Here is a 24,124-nt window from a genome sequence, read left to right on the forward strand (position 1 = left end):
AATAAATTTCTTTCAGGGTCTTTATGACTTTAAATGACTATACATAGTCTGTGAAAAAAGACTGTTGGTATTGCTTGGAAAATAATGGCATTAGAGTATATATTAATCTTACTGACAACATGATTTTTCAGTAAATATTCAGTATTAATCCACTGGTTTTGGTTGCACTTTTTTAGGATGCCACCCCTGTAAGTATATGTTAGATGACTATCCCACGTTCCGTAACCAATGCATCCCTGTCCCCAGCAATATCCATATTGCGCTAATACCAATCAAACTTGAAAATGAAATCATAAATTACCCATGGGGCTACAGATAACATAGCTCATAAAACGACATGTGCATCAGAGCAAACATCACTTCATTCACACAAGTGTTTTGTTTCCGTCGTCTAAATTTTACCGTGACATAAGGTCAAAATGACAGCAAGATTATTGAAGTTTGTGGTTTTCTTCGGATCTCAAAATGATTAATAGATAAAGGATAATAAATTATCACACCTGCATGAGTTTAATACTGATCTTATGAAACTCATATATAGAGAATCTCACCCAAGTGTCTTCTCGGATATTTGTAACTTGATCAACCTGTGTTGATATAATTGATATCAGAAGACACGAGGGTGAGATTCCATTTATCATCCAAAATCACTCTTCATTAATTTTCAATGAAAAATGTACATCTCTGAACATGGTACTGCCATTAGACTTGCAGTGCAGCGATGTCATAGCATTGTGACGTCATCAAGTACATGACGTCATAGCATTGTCAGGGCATTGTACAATATCTACTGTCTCCTAGGAGATATCGTTTGATCTCACACAAGCGATATCTCCTGTGGAACACAGTTTTGGATGATAAATTCATTTATTACCCTTGATTATACTCATGAAATACAGGATTTCTGAAAATCAGTCTCACATAGAAGCTCACATGCATGTTGAACATGAAGTGTTCCTAGTTATTTACAAACATAATGTATTCATATTTACATCATCAGAGTATTAAGAACAAACTTCAAGGAATCATGAAAACATTCATTAAAATCATAATTTAAAATTTCTTTTGCCATGCGGCCAGCATGATGCAAGGAAATTATGAAACTATTTAGATATTCAATAACACCAATTCACTCAGATAAGCGTGTAAACGTGATAAAACAAACACTAGAAATGTATCCTGATTCAATAATGTAAACACACAAATTACCATGATTAATTCTTCAGAGTGTTAGCCAACTTTACAGATAGATAGCAAGTCTAGATATGATCATTTATAATGTAAAGTACAGTCATTCTTCACTAAAGTATTATTAATATCATAAGAAAAACAAGTATACATAAATACCTCCAAACATGTATATCTTTTTCAGCAACATAGTTTGAATGAAGATAGTGATGACTCTTCTGGCATTCCATATTCTCATCACCAGTGAAAGAAACAGTTGGATATGTTATCCTACATTCCTATTAGGAGGCAGACATGTTGCCAGTGTGAATGACCCCTTGCACAATGTTGTACTGAAATCAGAGTGAAACCTCTGCTCCTATGACTTGTACTCTCACCTTACCAGACACCATCAACCTCACAACTCACCCATACGTATCAATGCTGAGTCGAAAACAAACCAACTCACGTGGTAGCATCCTTCACAAAATCCTTCATCCTGCTCAGAAGTAAACCTCCGTGATATGTCAAGTAGTGATGTAAAACTGCATATGCATGTGCAGTCTCGCCTCTATCCTCCGAGCCTACCAACATTTCCTCCTCTTCCTCCTTTGTGTGTTGTCTGGCTCCAATACATCCACAAGACTATCGGGTTACCCTGCTCTGACCTGTACAAGTCCTGACTCAGTCACCATGGGTCACCTCTCCATCTTCCCCTCAGGCTTTCTACAGTGCACTGACCTGCTGTAGGCTGATTCCATGACCTGGTCACTGCCTCATTTGCCATTATGTAAACTATCACCTGTCTCTTGTCGTTTCTGACACTGATAGCCTTTATCTGAGAACGCCCCTGACCCAGCTATTATGTCAGTGGGTCAACATGGCATTATCCTCCACAATTTACGCTGTGACATGCCCCAAATCCATCACCATAAAACTGACTGTTGGTTTGTAATGAGTAATTGCCAGTGGACCTATTACCCTACCTTTAACAGTTCTCTCACAAAGACATTTCTTAGAATCGTAGACATTGCAAACGGTTCCACAGTCTAGATATTGTCAAATAAACAAATCAAACCAAACTTTGGGTATGTTTTCTCCAACTGTTTTATCTTGTGTGTCAATTATTTCAAAGAGCTCCCTATTATAATCAAACAGTCTTAAGCAACAGTTAGTTCAGTAACTGTCAAGTTACATAACTATGGCAAATTTGTCATCTTTCAAATTTTATCGGGGCTGTGGGGTAGCCTAGTGGTTAAAGCGTTGGCTCGTCACGCCGAAGACCCGGGTTCGAATCCCCACATGGGTACATTGTGTGAAGCCCATTTCTGGTGTCCCCCGACGTGATGTTGCTGGAATATTGCTAAAACCAGCGTAAAACCAAACTCAGTCAGTCAGTCAAATTTTATCAAACATTTTCACCTAAAAAAATTATTCAGGTATTCAGTCTTGATCACTACTCATTCCAAACAATGCTCCTATAAATAACAAGGGTAAAGAGCAACAAAGTACACATATCAACCTTTTTCTTCATCCCCAAGGACAGACGTCCGTAAGAGTCAGGAACAGTCTGTATGATTGCTTTCTTCATTCACAAATAACCCACCAGTCACACAAGTCTCGTCTGGCAATGTGTGCTCCCGACACAAGTACATCCAGCAGAAATTAAATAATCCTGTAACGACTCCAGGAGTCACGTTTTCTGTTGATGCCAGCCTGTAGACTACCTTGGTTATGTGGACAGAGGCCACAGCATCACAGGTATTCCACGAGTTTGAGTATGTTGAACAATCTACCACGGTGCACTGGCTGTCCTGAGACAAGGCTGACGAGCTCGCCTCCAGCAAGGAGAGACAGGGGTAGAGAAATAAGCCGTAAAGTTAACAGAATTATATTACATCATCAGCTGAGGGAAAGCAGCAGCTGTTTCATTATCTAACTCTCGGGAATGTTTTCATGTTTTCAAAAGAGTAAATTTCTTTATCACCAACTGAGAAGAGATTTTGCACTTGTTTGATAAATCAGCACCCCATTTGCCCCACTGGAGTGTCCTATTTCATTATTCTGAAGCAAGGCCTTAGTAAATAATCTGTCGTTATCATTAGACAAGTTTTCTTTCGTAATTCCTTTTCCAACCCATGTGTCTTGTGTGATAGTCAACCATAAACACACAGACAAGGAAAATGTACGAAGTTCACTTCGCTGGAGAATAACTGCAATAACTAATGTTCCTATCAGATATCTGACACATTTCTTACCTTTCACAACCTTCCCTGTACAGATAACACATTCATGCTCTAAATATCCCCGGAAATACTCATCAACATGACTGATACTCTATTCTGGTAGACTCCATTCACTATGTCAATTCCTTCTTGTGGTGAAAAAGTTAATCATTTTAGTCCCTCATCCCATTTCCTCAAGTCTGTGATCCAACATACCTATTATGTACATGCCACCAAGGAGCCTAAAGGAGACCTTGGTAGTCTCTGGGTCAATAGAGTAATGTTTGTGTTTGTAACCCCACAAACTCTCTCCACTATATCTTCCACCTAGTCCAGTAAACATCAGTGCGTTTTCCTGTTAGTAGAACCTCTAACCTTTCTGGCTGTTTATTCAGACACAAGAAGACGTACACAGCCCACCACCCCCACCTACACTAAATCAGGTAGCACTGGCATCACGCTCAAAACATACAATTACATAGGATGTTAGCAATACACATTGTGAATTCGATCAGATGTATGGCAATGTCAGTCATTGTAACTAATTCAATTGTAGCAAGCACGCTGAATTTAACTGACATTTCAATTCTGAAAAACAATCAAGGTCACAGTTTCCATTCCAGATGTTCTTCACTGAGTATTTTGCATTACGAAATCTCCACATCCATAACATAAATAACGCGTCATAAACACTGTATATTTCATAAGTTCTTGGTACAGAGGTTACCTTGAGACCACCATTTACATGCTAGGACTCAATAATTATCACAGAAACACACAATTTGATAGTCCAAAATGATTGTTAACCCACCTATCTGAAGAGACAGCAATGGTAAGAAAATCTAATAGAGTAAAAGCATCCGCATACTGTTTTTCCAATGGATTCAATATGAGAATATTATGTTCCCAACTACCCACCTCGGAGGTATCTGCTTGACCCTACCATATCAAACAAGTCCTCACAATTCCCAACTGTTCATCAACTTTAAATAAGCATGTGTCACAACATCCCTCAACTCTGTTTCAAGGTATCTAACTGAAGCATTGATCTCTGTGTGTGTGTGTGTGTGTGTGTGTGTGTGTGTGTGTGTGTGTGTGTGTGTGTGTGAGAGAGTGTGTGTGTGTGAGAGAGAGTGAGAGAGAGAGAGAGAGAGAGAGAGAGAGAGAGAGAGAGAGAGAGAGAGAGAGAGAGAGAGAGAGAGAGAGAGAGAGAGATGAGAGAGAGAGAGAGAAAGCTTGTCAGTTTGTGGTCCTTAAGATGGAACATGCATGAACATAACAGCCTAACTTCTTTTGTTCATCCATGATTTCAGCTTTAAGGTCTGAAGCACTGAGCTTTTCTATACTCACACAAAAGAACATACCTGAACAAGATCATCTCAGTTTTTCTCATTGAATATCCAACAAATTCTGTCAGCATCAGTATTATCTATGGACAGAAGCTACATCAGACCTATAAGACAGACACCCTTTCCTGTTCCACATATATATCATCACATCTCACCCCTCATCCCCAGACCAAAGCTTCATCCCCACCCACCACAACACGACCTACCTGCAGATGAATGTGTCATCAGTCCTGACCACATCCGACGTCTTCCCTTTAAAGGGTATCAGAGCCAGTGGCCACTCAGAAATCATTTGTTTCACTATTGTTTAATCAAGTGGGCTAATTCCACAAGGAAATCAATACCATTTGATGTAAGTAGCAAGCATGTTGTAATATTGATGACGTATCACAGGCAAATACTCATTCACGTTACACTATCACTTTCCTGCCGTACAAAAATAGGTGCAATGACCACATACCAAACACCTTTCAGGACACAATAAGACAAGGATTTCATTTGTCTGTGAACATGTACTGAAATTGCTGTATATTTTAAGACTACAATGAAAAAACATACCTCATCTTGCTGGTAAATACTTAATACAGACATTTTATGCCAAACAATGCACTGAAATTGAGATGCTGTAGGTACTGAAGCTAATCAATTGGAACAGACTTGGAGCTTCTGAAATGATTGATGGGAACACTGCATTGATTCTGGTAATAAAGAAACTAAAGAAAAATATTTATAACGATCATTTGATAAATGAGGCTCTCTATATATACTCACACAAAGAGGGAGGATTTCAACATTTTCATGTAGCTCACATGAATAACATTCATGCCCTTCAATTCATATGTGCTTAAACTGAACAATGTCTTCACTAAAATTAAATTAGTTATAACATAAATACAGATTTTTTTATTCATGTCTACTGGTATAGAACGTGCTCTGAAACAGCATCTAACATAAATTATTGCTAAACAGAGATACAAATGACATCAGCAATCATAAAGAACATCATCTCAATCCTTTTTCATAATCAAACATTTAACAGGGTATGATCCATATAAGGATGTTCATCCCCACACAATTTCAAATATCCAGTTTCATCATGTTCTCGTGTTTACCACTAATGTATAATGCAGACATGACAGACAACTTAGAAGAATGGTATTTGAACTAAATTAATGGCATGTATTCCAAATCAATTTAAATCAACTCATGTCCATTCAGTTTAAATGTGATCATTTGAGTTCCTACCACCATATACACTGTTAATCATTGCAAATCTTAAAGATACATTAAACAAATTCTTTATAAATCATATTTATACTTCAAGGACCCTGGCCTGGCCTAGTCCTGTTATGCATCAATCCAAATAATTTATTCTGCATCATTTCCAAACAGTAATGTCAATTATTATATCTAGGGCAGAACTTGCTGCATGGATTAGCTCAGCTGTGACTGAAAGCAAATGTATTTCAGTGATTTATTGACATTATGTCAGGAGCAGACACAAGAGCAGACGTCACTTCTTCCATTCACAAAACACAATCATTCATCAGTATTTATGGACTAACAGTATTTGTTATATTTAGAGCAGCACCTAGGGTGCAATCCTATTAGAAATATCACGCAAATACCACCTAGCAAGTAATCCCATATGAAAAATCAAAATCTTCACAAATGCTAACCTTTCTATGGACACCTTGTTCATTATGAAGAGATAGAGGCTGTCATCCAGACACTCCAGCATTGTGGTCCAAGTAGAAATGATCCACTGGCTCGCATTTAATTAATATAAATGGCCTCCTGTTCTTCCAGAAACCCAACCTTTGGGAGGATTAGTGGACCAAAGGAATAAATGTCGTGTTCAACTTGTACAGGAACATATATTTAATCCACCTGATGTTGGTGGAAGCAATACAATATCACTGACAACATTTCACCATGTTTTATTATTGTAATTTGTAGGATGAAAAGATCATTTCGAAAATATGAACCATGAGAAGAAACAATAGATTTGGTTTGCCTTAAGACAAAATATGAATAGCTTACTTGCAATGCACTTCTGGAACCAATTAAATAACATTGGCTGTCAGTAAGTTCTCAAACTTGGTCTACCCTTGTCATTTATTTTTAGTCTATGGCACCTTGCTACAAAATTACTCAATACCCTGAAGTTCTGCATATTTTACAGTTCTTTACAACCTTATAAAATCATAACATGATTCATTATAAAGAGGACAACAATCCATGATGATTTGTTGATCATCTCTAATTACTAATTTTAGGTTGATTTTATTTAATGTCAGTTAAAAACTTAAAGGAAAGGATGAAGTGCAAACCTTGACACAAAGACAACCACTTACTCTGCAAGGTTTGTGGGAAGTATTACCTTTTATAGCTAAAATACATGGAATTATCATGAAACGGCCCTCCCATTATCAGAAACTTGCGGGCCCGCTGCAAAGGATATTGGACTGCTCAACCTTAACGACGGGCCACTATCAATTCTGTTGTCAAGTGACGTCATAGTGGGTGCGTGGGCTTACGGTTCATTCGACATTGGCTTTGGACTGGCAGATATTCTGGGTCAAACAAGTCAAAGCAACCCGAATTCCCGCTTAAAATAGCGGTAATATTGGCTTTCTTGCTGGTGCTAACCTTAACAATTGCACTATTAACGTTGTTGTTTGATCAAACCCAAACACTGACATAGTTTGACATGTTGCAGGCTATGGTCTTGTCAAAGGCCAAGGTCGAATATCGTCACTTTCTGTTGTGACGTCACTTGAATTGTTCGATGACGTAATTGCATTCGGGCAGTCAACCCCGTCAGAAGTTGGTTTTGAGTAAACTTACAGTCAAATTCCTTCGTTGTTTCCTTTCCACAAATTCCATGTATTTTAGCAATAATAACGGTAATGCTATTTTTGAAGGCATTATCATTTGCAGAAGTCCTCAGTCTTTTTCAACTGCACTCCTTCGTCGGGCAGTTAATGGAAGACCTCTGGCTTCTGCAAATGATAATGCCCTCAAAAAAAGCATTACCCTTATAACACCCTGGGTAACAAGGATTTCATGTTCAGTTGTGCTCAGTTACCTGATGCTGACTTCATCATGCTCTGTAGTGAGTAACTACTTATATCAAGAACACACAGAAAACTCACTTCACCGGTTCCTCTATACAAAATAAGTTCACAGTCATGAGGGATAACAAATTGTTCAGACCACTTGTCTTGGTTAATGAGTCTTTTCATCTTACTATAAGACAGTGAGATAGCCTTATTAATTAATTTGTCACATAATGAGTGAGTGACCCATCATTAACTGAAGCAAAACCACAAGTAGTTTCAGGAAAGTGTTTTTCTAAGATGTTAAGCAATATAATACATACCTTTTCCCCTTATATTGCTAATGGCAGGTGTTACTGCTTGTCAAATAGTTGCATAGAGACAGATTTAAGTACTTGAATATTGGGGTAGGATAGAGTGAGTTTGGTGGTGAGTGAGTTTGGTGGAAGGCTGCTCTGAATATTATTACATAACTTTACAGTGCCAGCTTGAGGAAGCCTGAAGTGATGTAGGTTTTGGACATGCACCACTTTGGTGAAACCATGGATATGGTGCTGTCAAACCTAAAAACATAATCAGTGTCATTCTTGAAACTGAACCACCTTCACAGGCTCCTGGCATATCTAAGGGAAGCAACTCTTCACACATAATTATGGTGCATTTGACAATGGTCATCCTAGTTATGCAAAAAAAGTGAGTGAGTGAGTTTAGGTTTTATGCCGCTTTTAGCACTATTTCAATAATATCATGGCTGGGGAAACCAGAAATGGGCTTCACACATTGTACCCATGTGGCATATCGAACCCGGGTATTGGCATGATGCTTTAACCACTAGGCTACCCACCATCCCTTATGCAATAAAGAAAGACTTCAAACAGGATTCTGAACAAACAGCAATATGACATCATACTGCGGATATCAGACATTAATAACAGACAATTTTCTAACGAGGACTCTATGTAAACACTGTCTAAGCAATTTGTCTCCCCCGAACAGCACTGACAGTGCTAATCAGAAAAGACTGATGCATTGATCAAAGAAGCAGAACAAATATTAAACTCACACTGCTGCCACAAAGGATGGAGCTAATTCAATCTACATAACAACCACCCACATCAGCTCTGACAACTTTCACACAATCTCTGCATGCAGTATTTATGGTACTGATCAGTGATCAATGACAATACCGATACTGAAGCGTCAAATCCACAGCACGTACACAAGAAGCTAGTTCACACTGGTCAGAGGCTATAAGCAGCAAGCTGGAATACAACAGGTTACCACTCATGTACCCATCACAAAGGTCAATAACCACACGGCTGAAAGGGAAGTCCATATTATTATTGTAGCTGCTGTAAAGCTAAAGGAATGCTTAATGAACCAGGGGACTCATTGGACAGAACATACAGTGTGGGTAAGCATATTACACACTTGTGTGAAGGAACTGGATGAGGAACACCAAAATCATCAACATAGCCAGCGGGCAAAAGAAACTCTAAAAGGGTAAAAAATATTAAGAAAAAGCCTTTCATAAAACTGCATCATTAAATCGAAATGGATAGTTGAGAATTTGTTGGCTTCTATTATAGTCAGAGTACAGTAGTTTCACAATATAACAAGAAATATGTAACATATTGTGACAGTATTCAATGTGCAATTGTCATTATTTGATTCTTTACTATGCTTAACCATTTCTAACTTCACAGCCATTGAAATAAATTATGAAAACATTCAGATTATGCCACAGAAGAAAGGTGTGGAAGATATAGAAGTAAGAAAAGTTGTTAAGCATAGGACATAGTTGAAGAGAGAAAGGTAAGAAACTAGAGAGAGTTGACATAAATAAGTAGAGATGATAAATCAGACATGAAACTTCAGGCAAGTACTTCAGAAATGAGAGTTAAGACAGGTGTGTGAGAAACATGAGAGGACAGGCAGGCATGTGAGAGATATGAGAGGACAGGCACGTGTGTGAGAGATATGAGAGGATAGGCAAGTATGTGAGAGACATGAGAGGATAGGCAAGTATGTGAGACATGAGAGGATAGGCAAGTATGTGAGACATGAGAGGATAGGCAAGTATGTGAGACATGAGAGGATAGGCAAGTATGTGAGACATGAGAAGACAGGTAGGTGTGTGAGAGACATGAGAGGACAGGCAAGTATGTGAGACACAAGAGGACAGGCAAGTATGTGAGAGATATGAGAGGACAGGCAAGAATGTGAAAGACATGAGAGGATAGGCAGGTGTGTGAGAGATATGAGAGGATAGGCAGGTGTGTGAACGACACGAGAGGACAGGCAGGTATGTGAGAGACATGAGAGGATAGGCAAGTATGTGAGACATGAGAGGATAGGCAAGTATGTGAGACATGAGAGGATAGGCAAGTATGTGAGACATGAGAAGACAGGTAGGTGTGTGAGAGACATGAGAGGATAGGGAAGTCTGTGAGAGATATGAGAGGACAGGCCAGTGTGAGAGAGACATGAGAGGACAGGCAAGTATGTGAGAGATATTAGAGGACAGGCAAGTATGTGAGACATAAGAGGACAGGCAAGTATGTGAGAGATATGAGAGGATAGGCCAGTGTGAGAGAGACATGAGAGGATAGGCAGGTGTGTGAGGGATATGAGAGGACAGGCAGGTATGTGAGACATGAGAGGATAGGCCAGTGTGAGAGAGACATGAGAGGATAGGCAGGTGTGTGAGAGATATGAGAGGATAGGCAGGTGTGTGAGAGATATGAGAGGATAGGCAGGTGTGTGAACGACACGAGAGGACAGGCAGGTATGTGAGAGACATAAGAGGACAGGCAATTGTGTGAGCGACACAAGAGGACAGGCAGATATGTGAGACATGAGAGGACAGGCAGGTATGTGAGAGACATGAGAGGACAGGCAGGTATGTGAGAGACATGAGAGGACACGCAGGTATGTGAGAGACATGAGAGGACAGGCAGGTGTGTGAAAGAGACATACAGGACAGAAAAATGTTAGAGAGACATGAGAGGATGGGCAAGTATGAGAGACATGAGAGGATAGGCAAGTATGTGAGATATGAGAGGACAGGCCAGTGTGAGAGAGACATGAGAGGACAGGCAAGTATGTGAGAGATATTAGAGGACAGGCAAGTATGTGAGACATAAGAGGACAGGCAAGTATGTGAGAGATATGAGAGGATAGGCCAGTGTGAGAGAGACATGAGAGGATAGGCAGGTGTGTGAGGGATATGAGGACAGGCAGGTATGTGAGACATGAGAGGATAGGCCAGTGTGAGAGAGACATGAGAGGATAGGCAGGTGTGTGAGAGATATGAGAGGATAGGCAGGTGTGTGAGAGATATGAGAGGATAGGCAGGTGTGTGAACGACACGAGAGGACAGGCAGGTATGTGAGAGACATAAGAGGACAGGCAATTGTGTGAGCGACACAAGAGGACAGGCAGATATGTGAGACATGAGAGGACAGGCAGGTATGTGAGAGACATGAGAGGACAGGCAGGTATGTGAGAGACATGAGAGGACAGGCAGGTATGTGAGAGACATGAGAGGACAGGCAGGTGTGTGAAAGAGACATACAGGACAGAAAAATGTTAGAGAGACATGAGAGGATGGGCAAGTATGAGAGAGACACCATGATGAAACATGTGGCACAAGACAGTGAAATGAGCAATGTGAACAGGAAGTGTTAGTCATGAAGTGAAATATGGCATGAAAAATATATAACAATAACAACAAATATTTGGACAAAAATATTTAGAATGATAAAAAAATTCAACCACTTCTCTCATTCAAGATTTACTCGGGACAAGTGATAATTTTGCAATGAGATAAAAACTTTCCAGTGAGTAATGATACTCACTGGCTGGGCATGCTTTCTTGTGTCACATTGTCAACTTCCTTTGAACAACAATGCTCACAAACGTCCTAGGATGATGTCATCATTGTGTGTACATAAGGGTCCTTGACATGTTTGGAAGTAATCCCTCATTACTGAGGTGTTAAGTGAAGCACAAGGGCCAAACGTGACTGCGTTGGATTACATAGATCTGAAATTCGACCTTCTCCTCTGACTGCATGATGATGTCGATGTAAAGGGGCCGGAAAAAGAGATGGGTTCAATGGCATCAGTGATGAAGATCAATTATCTAAACTGGTCTCTATTGACTATAATCTCGCTATATTCTGTACTAACTCGACAACAGCTATAAGAGTGCTCCAAGTTAGTGACAACTGCTATTTGTTAATCATTACAAATAGCCTGGAAGTGCAGTAAGCAAGCAGACACACAACAAGATACAAGATACATATATCGGGTTAGAGATCTGGCTAACAGTCTACAACATGTGGACTGAAAAAATAGACAGCAATGGCTTCATGGAATACAAGTCTGTTGAGGTCTTATTTACGTCTCTGAACCATCTTCATGTATACAAACCAGTTGTGTCAATTAGAGGTAGCTTCAGAATCTAAACACATGGGTTTATTTATGAAATGTTCTCAGGTGGTCAGACTTTAATCTTAACAATTCCATTCAAGTGGTGGTCATGTCTAAGCAGGTCCAACCAGCCCAAGTGTGATAGTCACCCCAATAATTCATTCAAGTTTTTATATTGATCATGCATTACTGAAGTTTCTAAGCAATCAATTGAAGAAGTCTTGCTTTTAGTCAGCATGGTTTTTGAGAGAGTTTACACAATCTACTGCTTATTTTGGTCTGGTATGTCTAGATACACTTCAGGAATACATAACCTTTCCAAACACCTCCAAGGCTGACATAATGTAAAATAATCCTTTCCCTTCATTCTGAACAAACCAACTCTTCCGGAGCTGTTTGCTTGCTTTGACAGAAGTTGAGGGACACTGCACTTAGTCCAATATGCAGAAGGCATGTACACAACCTCTAACATATCACAAGTTATCTCTCTGGTTCTGATAAAGCCTTTTTATGCATTTATACAAGTCTCAGTGTCTGCTGATGCATAGCAAAACTATTCTGTAGACACAAACATGTGAAATGGAATGAAGATAAAAGATCTGTTTGCACTGCATGCTGGAATTTCAAAAAAGTGTTCGTGATTAGCAGAAAATATTTGACATTGAAGTGCACTTCTACTTGTACATGATCTTCATGTATATTACACAAGTTCGACATTAAACATTATCAGCATGCATAGTTCATTTTTTTCTCTCCCTTATCAGATGACACTGTGTTTTCTGATTGACTGCTATCAAATAACCCCAAGATGACTCAGTTTTAAGTCTGTCAGATGTACTGCTTTACTGTAGATGATAAACTGCTATACACTTCTATATCACCATGACATAGGCCACTGAACAATGGCGTACAGGTCAAGTATTAGCTGTAAAACTATCTTGCCAGTTTACACTGGTTCATATTAATGAATTTATAGGACTTCAAGGAACATGTATGCCTTCTGGACTTGTTGACAAAAGGGGCAACTTTATGCTGATTAAAGTCACTGTTTCCTCGAGTGATCTACATCCTACTGCTGTTGTAATTTGCATAAGTCAGATTTACAACATGTACAGGTAAGATCACTTAGAGGAACAGTTTCCAGGTTAATCATAGCCAGTATCAAGACTGCACTCAAGACAAGATTTTGTACTGTGTGCCTTTAATTAGACTCTTCTTTCCAATTCCAAAAATACCTACAAGGATCTATAATATACAAGGTACTAATTATATTCATTCAGTGTTCAAAATCAACAAAGGTCAAGAAATTGATTCAAATTCACGAAGGATGTTACTTCCTTCTAGACGATCCCTTTTACCTTTGGGTTACTGATAGTCTGTTTCACAGTCCCTGAACCACATAATTTCCCCTACTGCCTAGCCTTTCCTGCAATGCTAAAGCCCTACATGAAGCAAGTCTAGATTTCCCCTGAATCTCCCAACTCACCGGGGCTCCTTTTCAAATATAATTGGTATATTTGTTACGATCAATATTATATATATTCAGGAAATAAGCGTTAGTCTAGGTTACTAGCAGTTCTGTAGCAGATGCAGGCGAGTCTTTTTTAACAATGTAATCATACAAGGTACCTAAGACATATTTAGAACAGAACCCTACACTAGCAGAAATATAATTTTCAATGAAAAAAAGATATCAAAGTGAAGTGTAACTTAAAAAATATTCAAGCACATTTCCTAATTTTAATCGTGCAAAATGTAAAGCAATAAGTAATCTGGATGGAAAACCTACAAGTATGCAGTGTGGTTCTGACTTGCATTCCATGAAGCCTTGCTAACATACCTTGCTGGTAAACTCGCACGTCGTAAATACCGAGGGTCCATGCTTGCCACTAGCAAAACACATCAAACATGTCATCAACAACTGCACTAAAGATCACTAATCATCAGCTAGCATCACAAAAGAAACAAGTTGCCATTATCGACCAATAGCACAATGTACAATGTTACACTACTGACACAATATTACATGTTATAGCGACACAATATTGACACATGGACACACACACAAAACATGCTAAAACAAATAAATATTTACAAATGCCACAAATATCACAATTGCACGGGGAGGTTTTTTTATATACGCAGGCAGTATTGCTTGAATATGTCCATGTTTTAGTAAAAACTAGATTGAAAAATGTGTGACTGCCTGAATTTGTTAATGAATTTAAACTATCAGGCTCTGTAGCTCACCCTTCACAACTATACATCAGAGTTGTCATTGATGAGGTTTGTACAAAACGAAAAACGCAGAAGAAAGACAGATGCCTTAGCTATGAAATTTGATCATGGTAGATAGCAATTACTTTCAGGAAACTTACATATAAACACCTTTGTTTTCTCTAAATAAGGAACTTAAGCGATATCAAACACAATCAATTTGGTATTACTAAACACACTGGTAGTTCAATCCGTGCCAAATGACAGGTTTCACTTTCATTGATGACAAGGTTTCAGTATGCTGGTCTTTCTTCTATTTTTAACAGTATCTCATTTAAATTGCAATACGTGAGCTTAATGTGGTTGTAAAGCCATAATGATACTGAATGACGCTGAAATACTAGGATCATTAGCTGGGTAAATCTGAAATCTGATCTGAATATATGACCGTCGGAGCATTTTTACAGACAACCAACAAAACAGGAATGCCAGTAGTGGTGCACAGACAATCACTGACTTCCAGATGGTTTTTTTATCAGCTCACTAAAGATTACCTCATGTCCAATAAAACAGAAAATATACTGTACATGTTAGGCAGATAAAAACTAGACTGTTGCAAGTGTATCAACTTGGCAGGTGTTACAGCAAATTTATGATACTGCAAACATTGGTCATGGCTGAATCCTGATGTGCATGTTAACAAGTCTGTTATCATGTCTGTTAATATGGCATTCAAATAATGTACTTATGGCCATGCACTGTATAAAAGTAAACTTTGGATGAATGTATGCACTGTGTATGTATGTATTCTGAATGTTCGATAGACAAAAAGAGTGAATGATATAGGACATGTTCACCTCTCCAAACCTGACACAGCCATGGCATCAGGTTGATCACAGAACCTCGACTGCAGTGGAATATACACTAGACAGTTCACATGTTTGGCTCAATGATGGCAAATTGACAAGAACAGCAGTTGTGTCATCTGTAGTTTTAGCTGTAGCATATTCAATTTACACTTAGATTGGTTGGTTGGTTGTTTAGGCGCGCACTCAGCAATATTCCAGCTATATGGCGGCGGTCTGTAAATACTCGAGTTTGGACCAGACAATCCAATGATCAACAGCATGAGCATCGATCTACGATTTGGGATACGATGACATGTGTTAACCAAATCAGTGAGCCTGGCCACCCGATCCCATTAGTTGCCACTTACAACAAGCATGGGTTACGGAAGACCAATTCTAACCCGGATCTTCACGGGTCTTACACTTAGAAAGAACCTGCTTGCTTCATTTCCATGTCCCAGGGGTCAAATATCACAGACCAACACCAAACTGACATCAACAGTTCATTCTTCTTGTTTTCCTTACGACAACCGAGATATCACAGTGAAACAGTTACACGCAATACCCGGACAACAGTCACATGATCCTTTGACAACACTAAAGGGCAAATGTGGGACATTCTCATTTGAAATGATGCTGCAGCAGTTACAAAGGCCAAAGGACACTAATACAAGTACCACAGAACCCTGGTACAAAATGCAGAAGCTGGAGGACATTGACACACATATTTCGCTTGTACAAAGCTCAATATTTCCTTGGGATCCTGTCCCAATCTGTAACAGCTACACAACACTGATTCACACATATCCTCCTGTATCCAGGTACAAAGCTGAACATTTTGCTTCCACCATGGTGCAAGCTGCAAATGCAAGACACTGATTCACATTTATTAACCGTATACCCTGGTACAATTTGCTGCTAATTATCCACACACATCCCTTGTACCCTGGTACAACCTGCTGCAGAAGACACACCAATTATCCACACACATCCCTTGTACCCTGGTACAATTGCTGCAGCAGACACACCAATTATCCACAGATGTCCCTTGTACCCTGGTACAACCTGCTGCAGCAGACACACCAATTATCCACAGACATCCCTTGTACCCTGGTACAACCTGCTGCAGCAGACACACCAATTATCCACACACATCCCTTGTACCCTGGTACAATCTGCTGCAGCTACAACAAACTGAATATGGACACTACTCTTGGTACTTACATAGCTGGTCTGTTGAGCCTATGCAGGAAAGACCCCAGCACCGACGCCCTTCCTCCGCTGTCAACGCTTGGCACCGCAGCAGCAGCGGCGACTAAATTCCCACCACTGCCACCGAGGGAACTACATTCACCCTCATCCTCGACCTCCACAAAACTGCTGCTACCTGTAACAAAATCAACAGAAGCTTGACAGAGGGACAGACTTCCAATTTCACAGGTCGGTTGTACCATGTTTCAACTATGACCCCAATAGACAGTAACCTTGACCTCAATCATAAGGGAGGCAGACATATAATAATGGAAAGATAAATATGTAGCTACATGAAGAAAAATAATCAATCTTTACAGATTGAAAACATGTACCAGAATGAATTTTTTCAACATTCGTTCTGAGGATTTGGGTGACCTTGACCTTCTGTGCATACCGGCCAAATCTGAAATTTGACAGCTGTGACTCAGAGACTATGTATGCAGATCTCAGACAGCGACAGGGTGTCAATACGTTCTTCAATTAGTGACGGAAACCTACAATGACCTAAATGTTTCACAATATATATTCATCGTCAATGTCAGAAAATAATCAGTCTTGATTATCAACGAAAACGAATGCCATTGGGACTAAAAGGCAACATGACACTGAAAATAATGTGGATGGATCAAAGACGGAAAATCAGTGATGACACCAGGTCTTCACAAAGTACCACCAGATCACATGCAACCTTGACAATAGTCAGTTGCTCTATTACAGGGTAATATATTCAGTGTTTGAAGTTGAGAGTGCAACTCAAAGGAGTCATTGTCATAATCCGAAATTCAAAGAGATTTGGTTCAGGGGTCCTAACAAGGAAATAACATCTCAAGGGTGCTTTGATTAGAACTCTAATAATGTTGACCTCTATTGTAAATGGGCAACAAGAAGCATCAAAACAAACATACTCCATTTAATACCATATGTCGGCTCACCACAGTTTCTCATTTTCCCTGAACTGTAACTGTTCCTGAAAAATAGCCAACACAATCATACACCTGCAGGAACACTCCCACCATGCTTCCATGTCAACTTCCCAGCCACATCTCTGATCATAAGGAAGGCCTGTCTACCAGGCTTATCACTGCTTCATAATTATGCACAATGTTGCATAGAAAATGGATAACAAATATTGATTTCTTCATAGTTACAGCCATGGCATCATATTATCACATCCCCAATGTGTGAAGTCAGAGGGACTCATCCAAGCTCCAGCATCTATTTTGATGTTACATCACCTACCACCCAATCATTACGTGAAGTACAGTCAGCTCAGACATCTGCTTCAGTAAGCAGCACCTACATACATCCAACGCTGGGAGGCAGGAGAAATCTGGAAGCAGTGTTAATCACATTAGCTACTATTGCTGTGATGAGTTATCTGTGATCAGCAATCAGAGGTGAGTGGTCATCAATGGTGCCATTACCATGCTATCACGATGGCATCACGCAATCACGCTTCTACGGATAACTATTCATCGGCAGCTAAGACTGCTACTTCTCTGTGTTGCAACCCATGAAACAGATTACACACAGACAGTAGTTTATGATGATAACTGATGTGGGAGATGCTTCATCATGATATGGAAAAACCTGCCAAGTGAATGTAATATTGTGCAAGTCAGCAAGTTTCTGCCTTATCACAGCAGTCTGTAAATGCCCCAGTCGGGACTGCTTGAACCAGTGTGAGATAGCATGAGCATCAGTTCAACACCACACAGTCATATGGTCACACAATGTGACAATCGGATCTACATTATCTGACAAGCAGAGACTATGGAGGACCAGTTGCTATGCCATGGAATCCCCATGCAGTACAATGTTATATTTGGTCCATCACACTGTTTTTACAGATAAATCAATGCCATAAAAGCTGCTCACTTCTCCTTTATGACATCTTATATTACCATGATTATCTGACTGATCATGAGAACCCACAATTATGGGTAACCACAAATAGGAGATTGACTGGAATAATTTACAGATTCCAGTGTCATAGCTGCATATATTCTGCTAAATGGCCAAAAAATGCAACATTTTCATTCCTATGAAAGTGCAACTTCTGATGTGGCATGTTTTAAATTTCAAAAGAAAGAATAAAACTCCAGACTCTTAAAGTTATCAATCAAGCTGTGGATGTTTTCTTTTTTGAATAGACGTGATGTCTAAAGTATCAAATTTGAAGACCATATACTATAGATGTGCCAGGAATAACAATCCCAGCAGCAGCATCAGCAGGGATGAAGTTGGTCAGTGTTCAGGTCATTGATCCGGTCCAGAATGATCAACATCTCGGTGCAGTGTGTAATTAAACCAGATTCATGTGCTCCTGTTTCTACAAACCAGTGTTAGCCAAACACAGATACAAAATTCTTGATTAGATTGTTAAACCCTTGCCATTATCACCTGATGACATTGAAGACATTAAAAATCATCTACAGCAGGAGTGAATCATTGATAAATGCTGCCCAGACTAATATTGCCATAGAGAGACATGGGTTTATGATGCTCGATACAAACCAAGTGGTGAAATCGCAAAACAATTCACAGCTGTCGAGTACAATGGGACGTAAAATACAAGACTTACAGTACATGATTCTGAGGATCTGAATGTCACTACTAGCATGGAGTATCTTTGGTTACACAGTGTATCATCATGACTACAAATTTACAGTATATAATCTGGAGTGAGTGAGTGAGTGAGTTTAGTTTTACGCCGCACTCAGCAATATTCCAGCTATATGGCGGTGGTCTGTAAATAATCGAGTCTGGACCAGTCAATCCAGTGATCAACAGCATGAGCACCGATCTGCGTAATTGGGAACCGATGACATGTGTCAACCAAGTCAGCGAAACTGACCACCCGATCCCGTCAGTCGCTTCTTACGACAAGCATAGTCGCCTTTTATGACAAGCACATGGGTTGCTGAAGACCTATTCTACCCCGGATCTTCACGGGTCATATAATCTGGAACAATTTGCACCCTGGGACGTGACATCACAATTTGCCCCATCTCTGGCTTTACACAGAATTTCTCTCACACATGACAGTAAATTGACAGCTATTTTCAGGTATTATTGGTACACTTTTATATGAAATGCTAATATAAACATCACAAATATGTCTGGAAAATGCTGGTATCTTACATTGTTCCCAAACGTGCATATGTTCAGCTTGTTTCAAAATTGACAGAAATGACAAGTTGAAATAAACTTAAGATACTGATAAATAAGCTACTGATTCCTGTGATTGATAAGGAAAAACTATCCACAGTCAGCTTCCTAAACATAATGTGTCTGTTTAATATGCATTGTGACCATAGCAACACCTAATCACTGTTGCAATAGAAAAGTCAGGATAATATCCGTCGCTAGCTATTTAAAGGGTCATGCAATTCCAACTGGGCTCAAAATGAAGCTACTGTATGGTGTGCATCACAATATAACTGACACACAACATACTAGATAATACACTAGACACTACACTAGACGACTTGGATGTACTTGTTCCCTTCCCCATCAATAACATCGGAAGTGTGTGAATACAGTCATGAGTCAAAGGTCAAATATCTTTCATATAGGGCAGCTTAGAGAACAGTTGAAATGTTATGGCTAAAATGAATTGATACTGATTCAAGCACAATTTCCAATTCAAAGATTCATGTTTTTTTACTTTGACAGTGTGGTTAATGGATTGTTCGATTCGGTCATTGTTATGATACAAACTTAGTAATTTTCACCTAATGTGCGTACTGCATTGAATGTATAATGCATTTACTCCTTTTGCAGTATCACTGTAGGCTGACATCAGCTATTTGTTAGACCCACTGTATCCATGTGGGGAATTAGAATCTTACTCATGAGACTCGCCAATGCTTATATATTGAGCCTTAAATACTTTTATTGAGTGATCTTTCCTTATGATAGTACTCCTGAAGATCAGGGTTAGAACTGGTCTTCAGTAACCCATGCTTGTCGTAAAAGGCGACTATCAGGATCTGGTGGTCTGGTTCGATAACCTGGTTGACACATGTAATCTTATCCCGATCGATGCTCATTATGTTGATCACTGGATTGTCTGGTCCAGACTTGATTATTTACAGACCGCCGTCATATAGCTGGAACATTGCTGAGAGTGGCGTTAAACAACAAACCAACCAAACACCCAACCTTATGATAGCAAATACTATACACGGTAATAGGCAATGTTTATATTGCCCTTTCAATAAGCTAATAGTGACCTCAATAAAGTTCTTCTGATAAAGGCATCTGATTAGGAAAAGTAGACAAATTGATGACAGAACAACACACATATGGAGAACATTTTGTATGTAAAAAATCCACAGACTTGTTTCACTGTCACATGAAAGTTGCTGTTTGGCAATAAAGTGTGTGAGTTTAGCTTTTAGAAATATTCCAGCAATATCATGACGTAGGACATCAGAAATTCACACATTGTAACCATGTGGGGAATCGAACCCGTGTCTTCGGTGTGATGAGCGAACACTTTAACCGCTAGGCTACCCCACCGCCCTTTGGCAATAAAGAACTATATGAATCATTAACACTGAAGGAAAAACTCTAACCACAAGAATGTACCTTTTGTAAGCAGACATGAAAGCCTTCGATAAATTGCAGTCCATTTAACAAAATACAGATAGGCAACATTGAGTTTCTTACAGAAAATTACCACCCTCTTTTCAGTGGTTATTGAACTATATGCACCAGCAAGACCTCCAATTAGTCAGTCAACTGTATCCTGACCGCGGACAAAATCCATCTCAACTTCTTATTTTAGATGTGTACTTTAACAAAACCTGTTGTAACCTGAAGACAGGTATTTCAACATCAATGACTTCAAATTACCGAACTATGAATAGAGTAGAAAGGCATCAATTAGGTGTCCATGAATTATAGATGATGAATGCAGATAACAATAGAAACAGCATTTTCCTGTGACCTGCCCCAGTGCCTTCAATGCTTGGTTGTAGAGTCGGGCTGTTATACTTGCCACACAGACCAAATTATGCATAGCATAACAGATGAACACACTAAACCTGCTGGGGTGTGAATAATGTTTTCATGTGAAGATGTCAATCAGTGACAGCAAAGTAACAGATATACACAAGCTTTGGATTTGGTACTACCACTCGATTATCCTGTAGCCATATATACAGAGCCCTTAGCAATACATTTTCATTTGTTTTAAACTTCCTTTCTATGGTTATCAAATGTCTTGGCAAAATTTAGGGATTCCATTGTCTCAGACCCTACTTTCTCCTTAAAATGTCTCCCCACCACTGTATGTCACGTAGAACTGTCTCACTATCAAAAAAGTATCATGAAGATCCGGGTTAGAATTGATCTTCAGCAACCCATGCTTGTTGTAAGGGGCAACCAACAGGATCAGGTGGTCAGACTCATTGTGTAGATTGACGCTCATGCTGTTGACACATGTCATTGTATCCTAATTCTGTAGATCGACACTCATGCTGTCGATCACTGGATTGTCTTAGACCACTGACCTCTACCTTCCACAGAATCGGGAACATTTAAATGAAATCAGGAGAGCAATTATTTTTTAAATAAAGACAAAACCAAATGGTACCTTTAACTTTCCATCAGGAATTCAGCTTGTTCATGTCACTTTATGTATTTACATTTTTATTTTTCATATTTCATTTATTTACTATTTCAAGACAGATCAGTCATAATGATTTGGATTTCATCATTGACAAGACCGGGGATATTTTTTAACAATTTTTCATTGAAAGTTCAGCATTTACTGCCATCAGTTTCTGCAGCAGAGTCGCCGATATTCTCTGATTCTTGAATTGACCAACCCTTATCAGCAGCTTTCCTGACCTCTTCATTGCCTGCAGCCACATACTGACTATCACCTTTACAAAGTTTTGGGGGAAAATTCAATAAACTTGGCCCTTCCGATGCTTTCCCTTCCAGACACTATGACAAGCAGATAGCCACATGTGACAAAGATAAAAGACTGTAAAATGAAAGCTTAAAGTCTTTTGGGCCTGGTGTAATTACATATGTATAAAATTGCAATGGCCAATTCAGACCAAAAGTATTAATAAACCTATCAATAATGAATGTTAGCTAAACACTTTAGAGGTTAAGATAAATGATTCATGTATTCCAACAGCCATAATGAGTTCATTTCTGATTGTGACAAAGATTCATGAAACTTAATTTTCAGATACTCTGTTGAGTCCCTTGGTCTTGGATACTTTTCTTTGAACAAAAATCTCACCTCCACTATATCTACATGTAAATTTCGTCAATACAGGTGAACATTACACAATACACATAACTATAAGCATAATAAACCCTTTTCAGATGCAGATGTATTAACTGATTCAAATCTTAAAACGTATGTTGGTATCAGGATTCTCTGAGCTGGACATTTAGACATTTTCTGTTAGCTGAAAGATGTGAAACTTTCAGAGGGACTATTCTTTTCCTTCCAGAATCTTGTAATTTTACAAAACTGACTAGTCCCAAATGAACTGTGGATCAGTTCAATCAGGGCATCTAAATCTGGAGCCTTCTATTCATTCCCTTTGGTGTGAACTTCATGACAAAGAGTTACACATAATCTACACAACCCTAGTCAGTACAAGTTCAGGTTACTATGAACCTAAAATGTGACTGGACTCCACATGACAGAATCAAATCCAATAAGCTATTTAGTCACTTTTCTCAGACACATTCAAAACTGCTGAACTCATAACAAGTCTACATAAGGGTCATGACGTTTTTGCAAAGTATTTCCCAACTTGTGGAAGAGTCGGAAAGTTCCCACCAACACACTGTCCATATTGCAACATCAATGACAAACTGCCTGTTATTTCAGTTCATAATCACAAAGAGCCCGGCTTAAACACTGACATGCATTCAAGAATATGTTAGTTGAAGTTTGTTTGTTTGTCGTGAGACAGCCAAACACATGAATGAGCACAAGATAAACGGAGTCCTGTTTGTCAATATTGGTCTGCACATTCAAACAACCCTGCAATCTCAATCTATAAGCAGGCCCCACGGATCCAAGCTGAAGATACTGCAAGTGTTTGCTCCCACACTGTACCAGTAATGAGTGACTAAAGACACCTATCTCAACTTGTAATCAACAACATCTCCCCAAACAACTTGCACACTAATGTCTGACCTTCAATCACAAACTCCAAACAGCATGCGTTGTGTGTTAGTTTAAAGTATACACCAGTCGGCTACCTCTTACACCTTCACCTGCACAGCCGCTCACGTCAACAGCTAGATCCTGCGTGACGACTTTCAGTGGTGAGGGTATTGAACTGCTCCTAATTACAATGTATTGCAGTCTATTTTAGTGTTTAATTGGACTCGTTTCACACACAAAATGTATTGAACATCGATGATCGGGTGTATTTAGAAGACAACTGTTTATAGCCAAGAGGACATATTTCATGTCACGATCAAGAATCTTCTTCTAGACTGAGTGTACTGGAGAGGTTTCAGATGATCCTACACTGTATGATCAGCTTGCTGACCAAGGTCTTAGATCAGTCATAT

At 39.3% G+C, this 24,124-nt stretch overlaps 1 protein-coding gene across 6 annotated transcripts in view; it reads right to left on the reverse strand.

The window, feature by feature from the left end:
- The window catches only part of LOC124259006 (transmembrane and coiled-coil domains protein 2-like), a 94,951-nt gene that overhangs the window by 23,016 nt on the left and 47,811 nt on the right, over nt 1-24,124 (reverse strand). For 3 of the 6 annotated variants that reach the window (XM_046693072.1, XM_046693066.1, XM_046693067.1), the window contains exon 3: nt 16,529-16,691. In XM_046693072.1, the coding sequence (XP_046549028.1) occupies nt 16,529-16,530 (2 nt within the window). In that variant the 5' untranslated portion in view covers nt 16,531-16,691. Of the gene's footprint in view, nt 1-1,347; nt 1,434-1,636; nt 1,681-14,079; nt 14,129-16,528; nt 16,692-24,124 lie in introns of those variants that run through there. The other 3 variants (XM_046693070.1, XM_046693068.1, XM_046693069.1) reach the window with 3 other exon arrangements.

Source organism: Haliotis rubra, unplaced genomic scaffold (genome assembly GCF_003918875.1).
Source record: "Haliotis rubra isolate DU_JTF1 unplaced genomic scaffold, ASM391887v1 Scf705, whole genome shotgun sequence".
Classification (NCBI taxonomy): Eukaryota; Metazoa; Mollusca; class Gastropoda; order Lepetellida; family Haliotidae; genus Haliotis; species Haliotis rubra.